The sequence below is a fragment of the Esox lucius genome, chromosome 24, assembly GCF_011004845.1.
Source record: "Esox lucius isolate fEsoLuc1 chromosome 24, fEsoLuc1.pri, whole genome shotgun sequence".
Taxonomy (NCBI): domain Eukaryota; kingdom Metazoa; phylum Chordata; class Actinopteri; order Esociformes; family Esocidae; genus Esox; species Esox lucius.
In genome coordinates this window covers 19,778,978-19,801,028 of record NC_047592.1, presented here as the reverse complement: position 1 = coordinate 19,801,028, position 22,051 = coordinate 19,778,978, and the positions used below count along the sequence as shown (strand labels likewise).

The window sequence follows — 22,051 nt, the reverse complement described above, 5'->3', positions numbered from 1 at the left end:
CCCTTTTAGAACAATATTTATTATAAATTCAGGGTGGAGAACATATGAGGAAACCAATTACCAATGTTTATAAAATCCTTTCTTCAATGACAAAAGATAGTTCATTTTATGTGAAAGACAAGTGGATTAGGGAGCTACAGCTCGAAATAAGTGAAGAAGTTTGGTTGGAGATATGTACTCAGGCTCACAAAGTCACGAACGCCAATTTGTGGAAGGAATTTCAATGGAAAATAAATAACAGATTTTTCAGAACACCAGAAATTGTGGCTCCGCCTTTTTTGACAATGCCCATTGTTGGATAACTTTTGGAAATCCATATTTACATATATTAATAAAGTAATGAATGTTGAACTGATAAGAGATCCTCTGGTAGCAATTCTAGGGGTGAAACCGGTTGGGATACACAGTAGGAAAAATATGTGTTTATTACAGACATTACTGATAGCAGCAAAGAAAGCAATTACAATAAAGTGGCTTAAAAATGAGTCGCCAAACCAAGCTAATTGGCTAACAAATTTGAGAAATATTTACACTATGGAAAAGAATTACATATTCGCTAAGACTACAGAAGGAACTTTTTTTTGAAAGATGGGCACCATTGATGACGGTGATGGAAGATCATTAGAACTAACTCTGGTTATATTTGCCAGGGAAATTTGTATACAACCCATGTTTAGTTTTAAGCTGTTGTTTGTTTTGTTCATATTGTTAACTTTAAATAATGTTAATTATTTTTTATTTCTTCTTTTCCTTGTACCTCTGGACATATTCCTCTGTGGATTTGACCATACACGTAAGAATACGTGAATGTTACGATCCCCTGTAAAAGATACTGTTTCTGTGTGGAAGTAATTGCTGTAAAAGGAAATCTGAAGAATGTTCAAAAAAAAAAAAAAGTGTTACAAAAAGATAAAGTGAAAAAACATAAATAAAAATAAATAAATAAATATACAGCTATGTACATATTTTACACACACAAACACACACATAGACAGACAGATAAACTGCAATATAATACAAAGACCCCTACTAAACCCCTTGAAGTAGTTTGTTATCGTCATATAAACAGTTAATGGAATACTGACATACTTGAAATAAAGATTCTAACACATACAGGAAAATTCAGGCCTATCTACAGAATGATCAGTCACAATGACCACATCTCAGATAACTTTCTGTTCAGCTCGCTGGTACTACTTAGAGGGAAGAATTAACATCTGGACGTCCAAATGTGATCCAGTCATACACAGTCTGTGGCTTAATAGGACAGAAAACCCAGAAAAACTGTTTCATTTATTTAAAATGTGGACAAATGATAAAGTAGGCCATATACTGTCGTTCCATTCACTTAATTGCTCTTTTAATGTTACAGCCCTTTTTATGACTCTTTGTTCTGGGACCAGCAGAGCATTCATGTCTCATTCTCACTGGATTTAGTCTTGGGATAGTCATCGACTGTCTCATATATAGACATTGTGATTACATCACTGTTTGATCTGGTCTGCAGTAAAGACAAAAATAATTATACAACTCAGACAAACATAAAGCTAGGATGGAAAATAACTGAAACATTCAAACCAACGCTACTTGTTTCTGGGCAACAATATATGCATGATACAATACAAACAGTATATAACACATTTATTTACACACATTCAGTTGTACATGATAACCTCAACACACACACTTTAAAATACTTACATCTTTGACCCTTGCAATGTCACCCACATCTGTATAGATGGTATTCTCTATTTGATCATCTGTGTTCAACAAGGAAATAACATCATACAATCAGATAACCGGTTATCACAGAAACATATCCATCCAGCAGTTAACCCACTCATTAACCCAATTTTCAGTAAAATCCCTAAAGCCTTATTGTTTAAAAGCTCTAATTTTGTCCAAACAATACCTTAAGCATCCAAGAATATTTCCCACCTATGAATATATGCCATATTTTACATAGAAAAAGTATTTTGCTGAGAGTCCCATGCTGTTCATACCTGTTTTATTACTCATGCGGTTGTAAATGACCACAGCTACAATGAGTATCACTACCACAGCGCCACCTACTGGAATTCCAATGTACTTGATGTGCCACAACATCCCTGTAAGATGATTATATTAACTGTTATCATTTTAGATTATCCAGTGTAATAAGCTCTAACATGTCTTTCCAAATGTTAGGTCAAATGGGACATCATGTTATTTGACAACATATGTATATGCAGGATGAAATTGTAGGACATTTTTATTTTATTGACTGTTACCTGTTGGGATTGTTTCATTAACACAGCTCACTGTTGTAGAGGCAGATTTCTCACTGACTTGGTTGGAGGCGTTGAATATTAAATTGATGACTCCCTCTGCTGGTGAGAGAATGAACTGCATCTGCTGGTTGCCCCTAAATGTCTCATTCCCTCTCTTCCAGGTATAGTTGAGTTTGGAGTTGCCAGATGCATTGCATGTCATCTGAACTGAACAGGAGTGGTTGGCCAATAGCTGGACCTTATTAATAATCACCACGTTGGAGACAGGCTCTGACAGAGATTGGAAGAGACTTCTAAATGAATGATACCATGGCAACACCAACATGAGACATATGAGAGGATGAAACTTAAAGTGCAACAGAAATGCAACAAGTTATGCTAAGATAAGAAACCATTAAATCAGTCATTGACATACAGGTACACTGGAATTTAATCAATATAGGATTCAAACATGGTCATAACCTACCGTGGACCTTCAGAGTGATGGTCTTAGTGGGAATCTGACCTTTGGCCCATTCACCAGTCACAGAAAAGGTCCCTGAGTCTTGCAGTTTGAGATCTTTCACTGTTAAACTCAAGTTTTTGGAGTTCATTTCTAGTCTCCCCTCCAACGGGTTTCCAGGGAAATATTTAACATCTGAATTGTATTCTGCAATATCCTTTCCTCCATACTTCCACACCACTGATGTGACTTTACCGTCTGTGGGTGAAGGACCAGGCAGCTCCACAGAGTCCCCCACTGTCTTGTGGATCAACAGAGACTCACCCACAACTGAAACACACAAATACACAACATGACACAAAAACATCAACCAATGGATAAACTTTATTCTACAGAGCCCTTGTTACTGTGTAATCATTGATGTCCAGTGAAACAGCAGAATGTGTGATGTTTCCTGTATAATTGGCCTATCCCAGGGTATCTTTGGATGCAACAGTGTCCACTGACCCTGTCTCAATCCTCAGTGTCTACGCTGCAAAAGTCTACATACTGGGTGTCTCCAGCCAGTCAACATGTCCAGTGTAATTCATCCTGTCTTACTTGGTATCCTGTTGGATCTTGTATGCTCACTCTAAATTCTCTGGGGGTCTTATTGGATCTTATTTAAAATTATCCCTAATACCATAACTCAGAACAACCTGACTAGATGACCCTTAACCCTCCCTGACCACAGTCCACCTGGTCATGTTGCTGATTAAGCAGGTCAAAGGCCTCGGAACCGATTAAAGTCACTCAGAATGTTTAACATGTTAAACACATGTTAATGTAAGCATTGAATTGTTGCTGATTTCAACACAGCAAGCAGGGTGAATGCACATGAGGCTGCCGGTCCAGATGTTGTAATTGGAATTCCTGTGTGCTGAGCTCCCACCTGTGCTTCATCCACAACTGGATTCAAGTACAGAGTTCCAGCACCATTGTCAAGTTTGCAGACGACACCACAGTAGTAGGCCTGATTAGTGACAATGATGAATCACCCTACAGGGAGGAGGTTAAGTGCCTGGCGGCATGGTGCACTGACAACAACCTGGCCCTCAATGCAAAGAAGACCAAGGAGCTCATTGTGGATTACAGGAAGTAAAAGACTGCAGTCACGCCCCATTTCTCCTCGATACAACAAAGTGTTGTACATCTTTACATTCCACTTGTAATATGCATATACTTAATTCTTGTACATTTTCTGCCCTCTTCGATTTGCACTTCTGGTTAGATGCTAACTGTATTTCGTAGTACGATACTTGCTTTTTTTTCAGATGGAAGGAGATTTTAGATGATAATGTGACTGTTCTTCCCAATTACTGGGGTAATATGTAAGATTTTCACTGTACTGCTAGCATACAAACAAGCCAAAATTACCAGTAGACATCTGCAGTTAATGTTATTAGTTAATGTTTAAAGAAAATCTACAAAATTAATCAGAGTGACTGACATATTCCCCATCTTGTCATGGTGCGGTGAGCAGCAGCGCCACCGTGCCATATTTTCACAAGTTCCCATATTCTCACGAACACATCCCGGACTGTCACATGTTTTCAATCCTTCACACCAGGTCCCAATTTGAATCGTTTGTATGTGTATATATGTTTCCCCTCTGCTCCCCACATTGTGGCTCATTGTGCTTGTCATGTTTGGATGTTGTGTGTGTTGCCGTTTATTGTAAGTACTTGTACCATTTCTTATAGTCGTTTTTGCTGCTTTAGTCAGCCCTTTGCTTTTGTGTGTTTTGTGCTCGGTGTTTGTTTATTTTCTTATAAATTAAAGACTCAACACCGACTACACCTGTCTGCACCTGGTTCCTTGCACTTGCAACACTGCACTACACCACCTGTTGTGACACATCTAAACATTCTCGCCGGTCTGTCAATCAGTTTTCATTCATTTGTATTCTCCTTAGAATTGCTTTAGACACTCACAGTACTATCCTTCCCACCCTAAACAGCCCTGGACTAGCTAGTAATATACTGGTCTCGTTTGATGAAGACAACGAGTAGACAAGTCATGGTTAGAGAAAGGATTCTTCATTTTGATCCAAACAGGATGAGAAGACAAGAAAAACGAGTTGGGGTGAATGACTTTATCTGTAACCCGTATTAATGACGCTGTCAAGCCAAAATGGATCTCTGAATGTCCCATTTAATCAAAACAATTAATCAAAACAAAATCAAACCTCGAAATTAATGACTAAGGTATATTAGTGATTCTACTTGCACTCAACAATTTAGAGTTTCATAATACAATATATATATATACACTCACCTAAAGGATTATTAGGAACACCATACTAATACTGTGTTTGACCCCCTTTCGCCTTCAGAACTGCCTTCATTCTACGTGGCATTGATTCAACAAGGTGCTGAAAGCATTCTTTAGAAATGTTGGCCCACATTGATAGGATAGCATCTTGCAGTTGATGGAGATTTGTGGGATGCACATCCAGGGCACGAAGCTCTCGTTCCACCATATCCCAAAGATGCTCTATTGGGTTGAGACCTGGTGACTGTGGGGGCCATTTCAGTACAGTGAACTCATTGTCATGTTCAAGAAACCAATTTGAAATGATTCGAGCTTTGTGACATGGTGCATTATCCTGCTGGAAGTAGTCATCAGAGGATGGGTACATGGTGGTCATAAAGGGATGGACATGGTCAGAAACAATGCTCAGGTAGGCCGTGGCATTTAAACGATGCCCAATTGGCACGAAGTGGCCTAAAGTGTGTAAAGAAAACATCCCCCACACCATTACACCACCACCACCAGCCTGCACCGTGGTAACAAGGCATGATGGATCCATGTTCTTATTTCTGTTTACGCCAAATTCTGACTCTACCATCTGACTCATCAGACCAGGCAACATTCTTCCTGTCTTCAACTGTCCAATTTTGGTGAGCTTGTGCAAATTGTAGCCTCTTTTTCCTATTTGCTGTGGAGATGAGTGGTAACTTACAAACAAACATTTGACTGATTCACTACACATACAACAATCTCTTTTTGAGAAACTCACTCTGCAGATGTTGGGAAAGAGAATAGGAGCAGAAAAACATATTGAGCCATATCCTGCTGCTGTTGGAAGAACACACAAACTGACTCAGGGTTTTAGGGAAATAGCTATGGAGCGAGACAATGATACTGGGTGGGTTTGTGTGTGTGTGTGTGTGTGTGTGTGTGTGTGTGGATGATGCTTGTGATGGTGTTATCACTACCATACAATGAATCTGTGTAAGCGTGCTTAAAAATGTATATAAAAAATCAAAGTATTAAAACAACTAAAATGTCATGAATGACATGCATCTTTTATCCCACTCACCAAATACACTAGATGTAAGCACATTCAATTAAATAATACCTTAACTGCTGCCTTATAGCACATTGACTGTTTCTTTGGGAAATAACTTAAGACTGTTTCCAATCATATTAGTAGTAAATGTAGGGTATAATGTATCACATTGATGATGGATGGTGGGCGGGGCTTCCAGAATTATTTGACTTGTGGGTGGGACATCCAGTTTGCTGGGTGGGACTTCCAATTTAAAGTTCAAAAGGTTTATTTGTCATTTGCAATAGCAAGGTATGGCAATGAAATGCTTGGTTTTCCTACTCCTGACAGTGCAGTTAAAAGTTAAAAAGTAACAGTAATATAATATATAAATAAGAAGATAACACAAACCAAAAATAATAACACTATACAAAAACATGCATCAATTGTAATAACTATATAACTATACAACCTTAGTGCAATGTAAATGTGACAGGTGTACATGATATGATTGGCAGATGAGCATGATATAAAGTGACAGGTGTGCATGGGACTATGGATGGAAGGGAGGAGGGGTTCCTGAATTGAGAAGCCTTAAGGCCTGAGGAAAGAAGCTGTCCCGTAGCCTGTTAGTTTTGGACGGGATACCCCTGTATCTTCTGCCTGACGGGAGCTTGGTAAACAGTCTGTGGCATGGGCGGCTGGAATCTGTAATGATCTGTTTGCTCCTCCTCCTACACCTCTCTGTGTAGAGATCCTGCAGTGCATCTGTAAAAGTTGGAGAGTATCCTGGAATCCATGCCAAATCTCCTTAATCGGCGTAGGAAGAAGAGCCGTTTCCTGTCCTCCTTCACCAAGATGACACCAGGTCAAGTCATCACTGATATTGACACCAAGTGACCGGATGTTGTGAACTCTCCCTACTGCAAACCCATTGATATGTATGGGGGAGTGGTCTCCCCGCTGCTGCTTCCTGTGATGAACAATCATCTCCTTCGTTTTGCTGATATTGAGCGGGATGTTAGGGTTCCGGTGTGACGTATGGACTTATTGTACGACGTGTGTTAGGGCAGGACTTCTGGAATGATGTATGCATGTCCGGTGACTTTGTAATTCATGATTATATTGATGTGGGTTGACAACACTGAAGCCTTCTACGGAACCCCTGACCCAGACAGCTCGATTCCACCGGCATACCCAACAAGAAACTACCATTTGCTTGACCAGTGATCAGCTAGGACCTCTTAATCTGTCATACCTTTCAAATGCTAACAAGAGTTATCAGAAAATGGACAAATGCCTTGCACCAAAAATTTTAAAGATAATCAAAGCAACATTGGGTATGACTCAGGCCGGTAACAGTTTGCCGGGGTATCATGGTAGCGCTGCAATGTATGGGGCTGGTCTAGGGGGCCTTTTCCGAGGGCTTTTCCGGATGGCAATACCTTTGTTGAAGCGAGGGTTCTCAATAGCAAAACCACATCTGACGAATGCGGCTAGGAATATAGTTGGCGATGTTGTCAACAGTGTTATGTCACGACAAACAAAACAGCAGGATGGTTCTGGATTGATGGTTATGACTCGAGGTGTTAGAAAGAGACCACCTGGTAGGAGGAGCCTACTCAAGAGTAAAAAAACGCAAGAATGAGACAAAAACAAGAGCCGCGGTTAAAAGAGGACATAAAGCTTGGAGGAGAGTCAAAGGAAACACTGCAAAGTTGATTAACAATATATTTTAGGAAGATGGCACTCCTACACTATATGTCTGGTGAATGTATGAAAACAGTTCCCTTCACACAGACATCTGTTGAAAAAAAATATTGAAATACCGACCCTATCAGCAATATCAGACGCAGCCCCTCTGGAGTTCTTTATTGCCGGGAATGGGAAGACTACGTTGATCTAAACAATAATTTGTTGTTCCTACGTGTAAAGTCACCAAACCGGACGTAACTAATATTGATGCTGGAGCATGTGTTGGGGTTATCAACTATCCGATAGCCACCCTATTTTCACAAGTGGATGTCTCCTAGGGGTGACCGTTTAATTAGCCAGAGTAGCAACACATACCCCTACAGAACTGTTATAGAGAGCATTCTGAATTATGGATGTGATACATTAAAGACACAGTTTTCAGCTGGTTTGATTTACAAGGATGCCGCAGGTCACATGGATGTTACGGACCCTGCAGGCGAGAACGATGGACTCACAAAAAGGGCTGCCTATTCAGCGCATAGTACCACATTTGAAATGATCGGCATTGTTCACAGTGATATCTTCTTTTAAGAGAAACTCATGTTAAACGGCGTTGACATAAAGGTTAGGAAGGTGCGCGGTAAACATGAGTTCTGCCTTTTGGGGGCTGGGGATGTGCGTATTATCAGCATCACTATTTGTCAAGAAAGTGTCTGTTTCACCAGCCATGAAACTTGGACACGCTCAAGCACTACTCTCAACCACTGCCAAGTACCCAATTGAAAGAGTGTGTATTTAGCGGGGGGTCGCGTTTGCAACCAAGAAAACCTATTTTTAGGACCTCTGCCTATATGTATTGTCGTTGGATTGGTGGACAGTGACAGTTGTACAGGAAGTTCCAAAAAAAATAAAATACATTTCAAACTTTATAAATTTAGAGTTTATGGCTATGTATGTAGACGGTCAGCAATTTCCAACCAAATTACACAACGGGGTCAGCAGTGCGTGAATTTTACCAATTGGCCTTAGCTTCAGGAAAACACCTAAAGGACCGGTCTGACTTCTTACACCTTTATGCCCTTTATGCATTCAACTACGCGCCGGATGAGGAATGTGGTCAGCACCCATCCTTGATCAAGTCAGGGAATGTACGACTTGAGATGAGGTTCAGACAACCACTACCCCACACAATTAATTTGGTTGTTTATTCAATCTTTGACTCCATTATCGAAGTGTCAAGCTGGCTACAAGTAATGGATGACTACTATTAGGAAAACGGTGTGGAAATGAATACCGCAGATTTGACTAGTGTAGTGAACCAATTTTAATCTTTGACTCATTTATATGGTGTGCTGGCATGCGACCAACTACTTAGGGGACCAGTTGGAGATGTTGCATCAATGATGATTGTTAATACACACCCGAGCAATCACCCGAGCACTGGCTGGCAATTTACATAACTGACGATGGCATTGGAGATTTTTATGACAGTTTTGGAAACCCCCCGGATTTTACATATTTTCCCAAGTCAAACAATGACTTTCTGCAAACTTGTGAGAATGTGGAATATAGTTCAAAAAGTCCAGGACATGATTTCAACAACATGAGGACAACATTGTGTGTTCTTTCTCTATCTAATGACAGGAGGTCTGAGTTATAAATATGCTGACTTTTATATTGATGATTTACGAGAAAATTATGCGGTAGTCTCAAAGTTTGTAGCTCAGATGTACCAGAGTAAGCGTGATAAGCCAAGGTTTAATTGCATACAACATGCTCAATCTTGTGAATAGTTTAATTTGGGTCATGGTTGTTGAAGAAATAGAAAAGTAAATCATGTGTATGTCAGATTTATTATTCAAAAATAAAACCATTCGTAAAACCACATCAATGTTTACATCATAAACAATTATTCAGGTAATACATACACTTTGACAATGAATCACAAATCATAAAAAAGCATAAAATAAAAACACATTAAAATGAAAGCCATTTTGTAGGGTCCATGGTAGGGGGTACAAAGACAACTTTGATTGGTTGATAACCAGTTGCTGGAGGAGTGGCTAAATCATACATTGTGTCACCAGACGTTTGTTTATACAAATAGATTTTACGCCTTACAAGTTCATCTGGAATAGTTGTAAAAGGCATGTTAAAACATGCCATGGCCTCTAAATACACCCCCCACCCCAATGGCCTTCTAGTATCAGCAATTTTATTGGTTGATCTCACACTTTTAACCAGATCCAACAGGTGCGGACCCTTGATTATCTCTCCTTTGAAAATAAATTCACCATTTGAAGTCCATGAAGTCAAATCTTTAGACCTGTGCATTCTATAAAAAATATATTCAACGTTCTTCCTACGCCTCGCAGGCACATAATCCCAAATTTCATCAACAAGGTCAACATTTCGGTCAACAGTTTGCGATTCTGTTAAGGGTATATTTCCGCGCCTTAGATTAAGTGCTATTTCACAGAATGATAGAATGAGGTCCGTGGAAGCTGATACTAAAATAACTTTTAGTTCACTTGGCTGTGCCTTAAATAACATATTAAAAAGTGGTGAATCTCTATGAATGCGTTTAGACATTATCAAACTTTCTTAGGAATGTACACGGCAGGCCAATCCCCTGTAAATAACCCTGTTCTCAGCCGGTAGTCTTCTGGTGTTGTAGCTGAAGTCAATGAGTAAATAACCAAAAGGTGGATGTGTTGTGTCTTTAAAACTCTCCATGAAGAACCGAGAAAGACCGGGGTATATCTGATTGTGATTGTCACAGGGGTTTTTAAACAAGATGAGATAGTTGGTGCCTTTAACAAACATATTTTGGACAAGGTAAATTGCACTTAGGATGGTGTGAATATTGTTTGAAAACTCTATCCATCTCCCAACTCTCTGATGCACTTTTCATTAAATCGTCAATAATTAAAAGGTTATTTTTCTGAATCGGTAGCAGATTGTCATCACACAGCAATGTTGGTAGACCTTCTACAAAAGTAATCTCCCTCAACTTCAACATTTTGTCATACAGTGGTTGCCAACATTAATAAACCCAGATGATATTCTGAATTTCTTTGGAGAAAACAATGCAGCATTATCCAACAAAATCTTCACAAAATATGTTTTACCCGAGTTACTGGGGCCACTAATGACACAGCTGAATGGGTGTTGAAGTCGCCGGTCAAAACTGCTATCCATCCTAGAATGTGATTTACTACCTGTAAGGCCTTGTGCTGTAATCAGGGAGCAGTACACGCTTGCTGAACACAACTCTGAAACGCTTAGACACTACTTGGTTTTTCAATGTAAATGTTATTTTATCTCTAGCAATTGTCTGCATTAGCAAGGACATGATCATCATCATAACCCTCGCCCCATACAAAGTTATCAACCAGTCGTGTTTGCGTCTCCAAGTTAACAATGGTTGTGTTGTAACTGTTGAGCGTAATGACTTCTGCTTTGAGACAGGTCAGACCTTTAACGGTTTTATAACCGTATGACTTTGGCCCACCACTAACATATTGTGCGATGCTGTCACCATCTGGTAACTCATCGGTCAAGTCACCCAAGAATGGCCCTAGTGGGTGCACCCAATCCCCAAGGCGTGTCACAAAGATAACTGAATCAGTGTCTGTGTAGAGTACACGTCTATCCAACTTCTCCAAGAGTGAATTCAACTCGAGCATAAGCGGTTGTGAACGCGGCAATAATAAAAAAATGTTGCCGTTACGTGGTTTGATTGGTGTCTGTTTTGTGTAACGCCACTGTACCATCGCAACAGTGTCTGAGATGAAAGAGAAATAACCAACATCTATTTCACTGGAAAAAAGGTAGTGGCTAAACTCCTCCGGATCTGTAATTAACATTGTGTTCATAAGGTTAGTCCGCTCACCCATCTTACCCCAAAGACTATTCATTGCCAATTTAGCCAAAGATCGCCTAGCATTGTTTACAACAATGTTTTCCTTGTCAAGCTGCACACCCTCCTTTTCATGATGTTCATGGATATACTGGTCTTTAGCATCATCATCAACCACAGATGGCAGGAAGCCGCTAGCTTCCTGATTGTGCTTCAGGAATATTCTCATGTAATCTGCAAAAAGATTATCTGTAACCTTTCTCAACAGCCTTAACCAGCTCAATAGAAACCCAGGTACCAGTTAATATGGTCGACGTCCGCGATCCCGCGGACAGTGCTAATTTGCATAAATATTTCGAAAAATAGATTCTCCATAATCGTCCGATTCCAATGGTATATTATTTGTAGCCACTTTCCTGAAGCGTTCCGTGTATAATTGGGGTTTTCCGTGTATAATATGGGTTGTATAGTTGTATAGTTTGGGTTGCTATGAGAACTTTTCACCAGGCAACGACATTGCCTATTCATCTTAGAAAGGCTCATTTGTACATCAGTATAAATATTACAAGCGTGTACATCACTATATATGATGTTTTGAACCATAATACATCGTTTGTATTGTATATAAGATATAAAAATTAATATTTAGTCAAAATAGTATGGGGATGTTCTTGAGTTTTTGGGAAGAAGTTGGTAATTTTTCTGAGTTTATAAAATATATAAGTCCAAACGTAACTAGCGATCTAGTGCTGCCATCTGCTGGCCGTTTTGAGTCATTACACCTATTACATGGGATTTTACATTCAATGTTATTTATTTCATAATGTTTTATTTCTAGGTAGAAGAACCACATTTTTTGGGGGTGCCTATATTTTTTACCTTCTATTATATAATTATTTCATTATTTTCAACCCAATTACAGTGTAATTTGATAGTAAAGGCATGAAAGTATGAGGAAATACCATTGACACAAAATCTCATAATGCTTTCAAAAAAAAATCTTGATGCTGAATGGCAGAAATGTTTTCCGAAAAAATTTTTTTGCCTGTCAAACAGATGAGTTTTATAAATAGTGACCCAGAAGTCTGTTTTTATGTGTTTTTATTGTAGCCAGAGGGGTTGCTATTAAAAGGATACATCATAATAGGTTGTATCTGTTACAGAAATGAATCTAGGACCCAAAATGTCCCACTAGTGAAATCCGGCCGAAAGCCCCATAGGCTACCAAAGATCTTTCTGAATCAGTATGTGAACAATCAGTTACCTGGTCTTCAGACTCTGAACATAATCTACACAATGGAAAGAACAGCTTACCGCCGACCCTGTGCGGTAAAACAGGGTGATAAAGGCCTTTCGGTGGACACACCGTAGCCTTAACAATACCAAATTGGGTGTCTAGCGGTTTGTAATCTCAAAAGATTAAGTCTGCATGCCCACTCAAATAAATCTTTGTCTTGTTGCAGAATGGGTAAAGACTACAGACATCGTTATACAGAATAGTCTCCCCTTCTCGAGCCATAAACTTCAAATGAATTGCCTTGGTACAACCGCCAAAAAGAGCATCCCGAGGGTCAAAGCGCTCTAGAGCATCAAAGGTCTTCAAGAAAGCTTTGACATCTGCGGATGTGTTTTTAGGCTAATTCCACTCACACTCCCATATGTATTGAACATGTACGTTGTGTTGGTCTTTTAAAGCCTCAAGCTTTGTCAGCCAATTTTGGTGCATCAACCCGTACTGAATCTTTGTCACCGGATTGGTGCTTGCTGAACAATGACACTTTGGGTGACTGTGCCAGAAACAGCCTAGATATTCATAGACTGTACACACCCCATCGCGTTCAGCATATCCATCAACATAGTTGGCACCAATTTTCACTTCACCACTGTTCAGGCCGTGCTGTATTGATATATTCTCACCAGAGACCACATATTCAAGCCATTGGATTGAGCAGTTTGAGAATGTCTTCTAAAAAAAGTTGTAGTTGTCTGAGGGGACCAATGCAACGGTGTCCTTAGTGAGGAATCTGTTGCAAAAGGCTTCATGCAATCCGAGCAATTGTTATTGACCGGAATGGGTCAATACCACCACTCTCCAGGAACTCGAGTCTGTAGCGCATACAACCCTCTCTCAAGATGACCACCTCATTCACGCAGTAAGCCTTTATTTCATCCTGCATGACAAAGGGGTCTACGGAAACAGTTGCATACCATTGCAACAACACATCTTTTTATTTAGCCATCATGGTATTCACACCGTAGTAATGCGTTTCTGGATTGTGGCTAACATAGTTCTTATTCTCCTTGATGTTAAACTTGTAAGAAATCCTTTAAACCCATAGCATGTGGCAAGGCCGCCATGTTCATTGGTAAGAAACAATCACTATCAATGTACTATCTCTGATTGAATGTGCTGTCTGTAAAAATCATGAACTTGCTACCATTAGCAATAGGTGTTGTGCCAATACCATTGTTAGCAAGGTACTGCATCAAGATTTAACCATCGAAACCTTTAGAGTTGTGTGCTATAAATGTGTAGTCATTATATTTCGGTTGCCTAAACATTTGGAAAAAAGCAGCGACTCAGCCATCTCTGGCTGAACACCACGTCTCATTATCAAAGCTTATTGCACACTCAAAATTTGCTGTCAATCAATGCATGTACCAAAAGTCACAAGTCACATGTACCAAAATCATAATTTTTATTTTTAACAATATTTTAAACCCAACCACGATTCAATCAACCCAGTCATAATGTATGTTCGGCCCAGGCATTGATTTTTCCTTTAAAATAATAGCATTGCTCATGCGATGTTGATTACTGTACAAACTGTACAATATTGTTTGTTGGACTACAAACATTGCAAAACATCAGACATGGACACAACAATGCAATCATAAATTACAAATCATTGGACATGTATATGTAATTCCAAAAAAAAAAAAATGTAATACTCGCAATAACCTGGTTGCTTAAGCGTGCACACCCTTAAACTAATACTTTGTTGAAGCACCTTTTGATTTTATTACAGCACTCAATCTTTTTGGGTAGATGTTTTTTGATGTGGGAATATTTGCCCACTCTTCTTTGCAAAAGCGCTCCAAATCAGATTGCGAGGACATCTCCTGTGCACACCCCTTTTCAGATTACCCCACAGATGTTCAATTGGATGCAGGTCTGGGCTCTGGCTGGGCCATTCCAAAACGTTAATCTTCTTCTGGTGAAGCCATGCTTTTGTGGATTTGGATGTGTGCTTTGGGTCGTTGTTGTGCTGAAAGGTGAAGACGCCTGAAGGTTTTGTACCAAATTTGCCTGGTATTTGGAACTGTTCATAATTCCCTCCACCCTGACTAAGGCCCTGTTTCCAGCTGAAGAAAAACAGTCCCAAAGCATGATGCTGCCACCACCATGCTTCACTATTGTTTGCAGTATTGTTTTTAAGCATATATTTACTATTTGCGTTTGAACCACAAAAGTTTAACAGGAAACAGCAAATGTTAATTCTATTGATTTGTGTCTTCTATACAAACAGAGGCTGTGAATGCACTTATTCTGTAGTTATTCAACCTACAGTTTAACATGAAGTATAACAAATGATGGTGTCCTTCATAACATTTCCAGATTTAGTAGAAAGTTGAGAAAGCATGAATTCTTATTTCTACATGTGAATGTATGCTAATGTTTTTGCTAAGTAATCGCTAAGGTATAGCCCATTCATCAGTGTTTAGAGTACAATTGCATGCAGTCAGGGGTTATATTTGGATTTGCTTTGTATTTTCCAGGTGCATTTAAATGTTAACTTGGAACATGAAGGTATGGGAGCTGAGCTCCTCTTAGGTCTCATTTCGACCATAATGTGCAGGCTTCTCTAACCCTGGCACACTTGGGAAATATGAGCAACATGGCCTGTGAAAAAATCTCTGTATTGGTTACCCTCTTGATCACAACAACAGAAAATGTACCTGTAACTGAGGTAAAATTATAGAAAATAATTAGAGATAATGTTAGAAAACATCTTATTTCATGATAGGCTCTCTGTTTGATTGCTGATTTCAAATGTTCCCCAGAACATCTCAACTTCTGTATCGATAATATGATGCTTTTCAATCTGTCAGTTTACTCAATTTGTCAAATTCACAGATATCATTACAGGCAAGGGGAACTCCAAACCAAAATCTCCATAGTAGACACAGAGGGCAGCTTGGAAATCATTCATACCTGATCAATGACCTCTAAACGGTATCTTATACAAAGATTTTACACAGATTATACTATAACAAAAAAATAGTATAATCTGGGGGGGATGTAAACTGCCACCTCTCAAACATGGTCGAGGGTCTGTAATGGTATGTGCAGCCATCCTGTGGGACCATTCTCTGTCTGCTTTATTATGGTGTTCCCTGTCTGCTTTATTATGGTGATAATTCTTTTTTCATCTGCAGTGGTCTGCCTTAGTCCTTTCAGGTTGTTTTCCATTGCTTAGCTCAGCAGTACTTTCTGTCCTCTTCGTAATGTACCTTACGGTTGACTTTGGCACTCCTAATATTTCCGCTATATCTCTGTTTAACTTCAGATTTATCTGCCTTGATAGACAGTTTGACTTGCATCGAAATTTCTTTAGCCTTCAGTTTATCAAACACCAGCAGTGCATTCCAAAATTCTAATGTAAAGCCAAGAATCAAGACCCAACATCAGGGGACTTTCCGCAAAACATGAAACATCCTTTTCGATGAAACATCAGTTTCATTGGAAATGGATGAAAATACCTAAATAATTATAGCTGGCATTTCAACCTTTTAGTAACTATTTAATTTCAAATCTTCAGCGCTGGAACACAGAGCTTCAAAACATTTCACTGTCCAAATACTTTGGGAGTTAACGGTATAATAATTAACACAGTCATTGGGAAGACCAACATTTATTCACTCAAGGGACCTCAGGGTAATCCCGTCTGACCTCTGTGTCTGGGACCCCAACCCAGACCTTGCACCCATCCTGGTTCCTATAATCAGGTGCTCCAACATCCCCAGCACCAACCTGGGTTCTCCGCCCCAACACTCTGGACTGGAACAAACCTCTGCCCAGCCAGATCAATAATTCCTCAACCAGCCAATGACATCAGGAAACCAAGAAAAGTCTTATACCACAAACTAGCAAACCACCCCCACTCTCAGGCATGTACTGAATATTACCTTGCTTTGCTTTGTTTAAGCCAAATTGCAACATCTTTTCCATTACAATAATCCACCCATTAGCCTGTTTAGCAATTGTATTTATTTGTACACCACTGTTCGTTTAATGTAATTATTACTGATAGATTTCTGTTTGCTATGTATTTTTATTTGTTTTATTTTATGTAAATATATCTATGCTTTTAATAAACAGCACTATTTTTACATAAATAAAAAAAAATCATAATACCTTTGTCCTTCAAAAGAACTGGAGGCTTTTCTTCTTGAAGATTGTGTCACTACACACAGTTCAGGACTGGTATGACAGCATTCCAAGAGGGATTGGACCTGTTCTGATGGCCAACGGTGGCCTTACTCCTTATTTGGTATTAATATATGTTAAGGTGTTTCTGTTATTTAGTCCATCAACCGTAAATCAATTTCTCTCTATGCTGAAAATTCAGTGATTTCATTCTCTCATAGGATGAGATGGGATAAGATGAACGCAGAGAGGCACCTCAGAACTGGAGGATCAGTAACAGTCAGTTGTACTCTCTTAATATGGGAAAAAGCAATGACATTTTATTTGGCTGTAATATCAGGCTGTATAGATCAGCAAGTGTTAACATCATGGTTGGTGAAAACTACAACAAAAGTGTTATCAAGATGGTAACACTTTGATTGAGATGGTGTTAGATCATGTGTTTGCTGATGGGACAGACATTTATTTTAGTAAAACATTATTTAAAAACACACTTACCAACTACACAGAATAAAATAAATAAGCGTCATACGTTGCCTTAACCTAGATTCTGATGCTGTCTCGTCTCAACTCCAATGGCTAAAGTTTAATAAATGAATGATTCAGATTAAGGTGGGACTGGCTCGCAAGATTCAGCTTGACTTATGTCCGTATCAAAAATGTTACTTCAGTAAGGTGCACATCCTCACGCCACGAGAAGCATTTTCACTAACTTGATATCATCAAATAAGAGTGTTGGAGTTGGATTTGAGTAAAATATGTTAATATGTTCTAGGGTTGTTGGTGTTATGATTGAACGTATGGCACGGTGCCCAAGTCACCTCCTCTGTTGCCAAAATGCCATTGGACTTCATTGGGTTTATATTCTCAATAGTTTGCAATATCGCACTTCTTTGCAATATTCATGTACACTGCTCAAATAAATGAAGGGAACACGTAATCATCACAGTAAAATGCCCGGCCTCATGTGGTCAGAGTGTGTAGGCAGTTGCTGGATGACAAATAGGCATTGATGACATTGACTGGACCTCACGTTTCCCAGACCTGAATCCAATTGAGAACCTCTGGGATGTTATGTATCGTTGCATCCAACGCCGCCAAGTAGCACCACAGACTGTCCAGGAGTTAACTGATGTCCTGATCCAGGTCTGGGAGGAGATTCCCCCGGACACCATCCGCCGTCTCATCAGGAGCATGCCCAGACATTGTGTGCATAAACACACTTGGGAGCCATACACACTACTGAGTCACATTGAGTTGCTGTGATGAAGTTGGAACACAAGTTGGAACAGCCTGTGATTTCAACAGTTTACTTTGGTTTCCATTGAACGTTGTTATGTCATTTTGTTCACAACAAATGACACAATATACAGTAAAGATTTTGATCTTTAGTATAATTCGTTCATCGAGACCTGATGTGTGATCTAACTGTCCCCGTAATTCTTTTGAGCAGTGTATTTAAAGCTGCATAACTTCATTTTCATTAAATAAAATAATTTAAGGTGCACAGTGTAGAATCCTGCCTATAATGTTTACACTAAATAAAAAAATAAAAACTTGTCTCCTCCTCTCCTCCACTTACCAAACAAGACCAGAATAGTATTATCTGGTCCAGAGTGGTTTATGGTGGGGGGATAGTATTATCTAGTCCAGGGTGGTTTATGGTGGGGGGGGGGTAGTATTATCTAGTCCAGAGTGGTTTATGGTGGGGGGGGTAGTATTATCTAGTCCAGAGTGGTTTATGGTGGGGGGGTAGTATTATCTAGTCCAGGGTGGTTTATGGTGGGGGGGGTAGTATTATCTAGTCCAGAGTGGTTTATGGTGGGGGGGTAGTATTATCTAGTCCAGAGTGGTTTATGGTGGGGGGGTAGTATTATCTAGTCCAGAGTGGTTTATGGTGGGGGGGTAGTATTATCTAGTCCAGGGTAGTTGGGGGGGTCGTATTAGTTAGTTCAGGGTGGTTTAGTGTGGGGGGATAATATTATCTAGTCCAGGGTAGTTTAGGGTCGGGGGATAGTATTATCTAGTCCAGGGTTGTTGGGGGGGTCGTATTAGCTAGTCCAGTGTGGTTTAGTGTGGGGGGATCATACTCTGAGGGCTGGTTTCGCAGACATGGATAAATGCCAGTCTAGGACTAAAATAACAAGCTCAATGGAGTTTTCTATAGAGGAGATTACAAGTCAATTCAAACTGACAGATGATGTAAGTGGATTTCACTGTATTTCAGGCACTCTGAAACATTTTGTAGAACAAAATATTAGAAACATAAATTTTAAACATTAATGGCATTAATTTCTTCTCTTTAAGTATTTAGTAGTGTTATTTTTCACTCAGGTTCTCTGTACTAGACAAGACATTTTGGTGTAAGATTTGATAACATCCGAGGCAAAAATATGCACAAAAAAATACAAATCATGATTACTTTCACGGCACGGCATTTAATAAATTCAGCATTACTATGTTATGTGTATCTGAACCAAAATAGTTTGTTAGTGTTGCACAGAATAATAAAGTAAGAACATTTGCAGCCAATCATGAAGCATTCTACATTTAACACACATCATGCATGAACTAAAAAGGAAGTTACAGAAAACAAACAGATTTTCCCCTCAACTAGAAAACCCATGCTATACAAAACAATGGTAGGAAAAATGTGTTGAAACGTACCATAGTGGAGTATAGACAGTAGTAGTATTCCCTGACTGAAGCAGTAGGAGAAGGGACCAGCAGGCATCGTTGTTAGACGTTTTATGTCTGTTTCCTCTGGCTGGCTGTCCACCTTATCTCTCTGTCTCTGGTAGCGGTTGACTCAACAAACATACAGAGAAGAGAAAGTAGAGAGGTCAGAGCAGGCAACCCCTGTAAGTTCATTTCAAAAGGAAGTCACAATCTAAAGTTGCTCACTGAAAATAACCCTTTTCTCAGCCTCAGAATTAGACAATGTATGGAGAGATAGAGTGTTTGGTATTACAGTGACAGTCAGTTTAGTGGAGGAGGGGTTAGTGTGTTTAATTGTCATGATGTTTTACTGATAGAGGGGGCTCTGCAAGTATATATGCAGACCAAATGAGGAAGAGAGGGGTGGTGGAGGGACTGAGACTGAAAGGGGCAGAGATAGAGAGACATTAGATATGTTGCTATAAATGTACATGTGTTCATGTGCGGACATTTTGATGTAGGCGAGATATGCCTGCAGAAGGGCTTGCATGACTTTTGCTGGACTGAAGAGCTGGTGACGTGGTTTTGACTTGGTTTATGTGTTTTCACGTAGTCCTCCTGAACAGGTCAATTTTAAAGGGAACTCTATGATGGAGGAAAAACAAAAGCAACTCAGTTCTCCTTGTACTGACACTGGCCTTGAATAAGCACTCCGCTCTCTTGCCTATAAAGCTATAAAACGCTCACAATATTTTTTGCCGTTTGACTCCTCATACATTTACATTTCAAACTTTCACATATAAATGCTTTAGGTGACCATTATCAAGCCATTAAAACCGTTTTTTAAACCGCTAAGGATGTTAACGCTTACATTTTGAAAAGGAAATTACTTGCATTTAGTTCAAAAAGACATATTCATTTTAATAAAATACTGTTTGTACGCGCCCAGTGCCTTGCAAAATTGTTCACCCCTTTGGCATTTTTACTTGCATTATAACCTGTAATTTGAAGGGATTTTTATTTGGATTTCATATAATGGACATACATAAAATAGTCCAAGTTGGTGATGTGAAATACAAAAATAATAACTTGTTACAAAAAGTGGTTTGTGAATATGTATTCATCCCTTTTGTTATGAAGCCCCTAAATAAGATCTGGTACAACCAATTACTTTAAGAAGTCACATAATTAGTTAATAATTAGTTAAATTAAGTCCACCTGTGTTAAATGTAAGTGCCACATAGTCTGTCACATTATCTCGGTATATACACACCTGTTCCAAATTGGTAGGCATGTTGTGTAAATCAAATTATAAAAAACCCCCAAAATCCCATTTTAACTCCAGGTCATAAAGGACATAATAGGACCAATGCCAAGGGGGGTGAGCAATACACAGCATGCTTTAGTTGGCAGTAAAGTGAGTTCAACACTTTTCCGGTAGACTTGTGCTTGTTTTAGGCAAAAAAGAAAACCTGTCAGTAGTGAGCACTCTGTTCGCATTGGACTAAACAGGAAACCAGACAAGAAAGTAAACCAAACAGTCACCACCTTTGCAGAATTTTTTTCAATACAGGGGCTTTTTTGAGGGGTTCCTTTGGAGCGTTGACAATACACCAGAAATGTAAGCAAACCACACTAGGTTGTACTTAGATATACTCTATAACAGACCGTTAGTTTCATATCCTTTCAGTAGATGACTGATCTAGTCATACCGTGGGATGTGACTGGCTTTACTTGATAATAGATTGATTCAGACTCTGGTAACAGTGGTGTTTCTGTAGGAGGTGGGGATGATAAAATATCAGCATAATTATACAGTAATGTGCAAAACAACATAGACAACAGCTATTCCTAATGGGATCAAAAAGTGTTAAGTAAAAAAAAAGTGTCTCAGCATAGGTCCCATCAACAGAACCATATGCCTTTGACAACAAATTAAACTGCCATATTGCTGACTCTACCCCACTGTCTGAAACTCAAATTGTCAGATTTGACAGACTGCCAACTTGAGAAAGGTTGTACCTGTATTGAACTCATATTGATCATTGATCAGCTGGCTTCACCAAGTTTTTCTGCAGAGAATGAGCTTTCAATAAAACTTGTACGCATTTATCTGTTCTTGAAAGAAGTCAGATTTTTTTTTGCCGGACCGCGTAAGTGGAACTGGCCAAGAAGATCGAATGTCACTTATGGAGTGAGTGAGTGACTTGCTGGCTGACTGGCTGGCTGGCTGACTACCTGTTGTTAAATAGCGTAGTGGTTAGAGATGCAGACTGCTGAACAACAGGTTCCGTATTTCAATTTCCCCATTATCAAAAAACAACATATGCATTAGAATTTGTGCCGGATAGACAAAAACTTCGTTGGCTACAACCTTCGG

At 39.3% G+C, this 22,051-nt stretch overlaps 1 protein-coding gene across 2 annotated transcripts; it reads right to left on the bottom strand.

Moving 5' to 3' along the window:
• Positions 1 to 988: 988 nt before the first annotated feature.
• LOC105009723 (SLAM family member 5-like) lies at positions 989 to 20,302 on the bottom strand. Of its 2 annotated transcripts, none has more exons than XM_013132912.3 (6): positions 19,681 to 20,302; positions 2,737 to 3,042; positions 2,271 to 2,540; positions 2,004 to 2,108; positions 1,702 to 1,760; positions 989 to 1,501 (listed from the first exon to the last, which is right to left on the bottom strand). In XM_013132912.3, the coding sequence occupies exons 1-6, from the start codon at positions 19,745 to 19,747 to the stop codon at positions 1,412 to 1,414; spliced, it is 897 nt and encodes a 298-aa protein (XP_012988366.2). In that variant the 5' UTR covers positions 19,748 to 20,302; the 3' UTR covers positions 989 to 1,411. The 2 variants fall into 2 exon arrangements, with proteins under 2 accessions (XP_012988366.2, XP_034146300.1); XM_034290409.1 differs by having other exon boundaries at positions 2,271 to 2,369.
• Between the last annotated feature and the right edge of the window lie 1,749 nt (positions 20,303 to 22,051).

Coding starts and splice junctions, on each gene's coding strand:
- LOC105009723 (XM_013132912.3), bottom strand. CDS start 19,747: ATGCCTGCTGGTCCCTTCTCCTACTGCTTCAGTCAGGGAATACTACTA. Junction 2,541..2,736: donor CATCACTCTGAAGGTCCACG/GTAGGTTATGAC, acceptor AATCTCTGTCAG/AGCCTGTCTCCAACGTGGTG. Junction 1,502..1,701: donor ACATTGCAAGGGTCAAAGAT/GTAAGTATTTTA, acceptor TCTTTACTGCAG/ACCAGATCAAACAGTGATGT.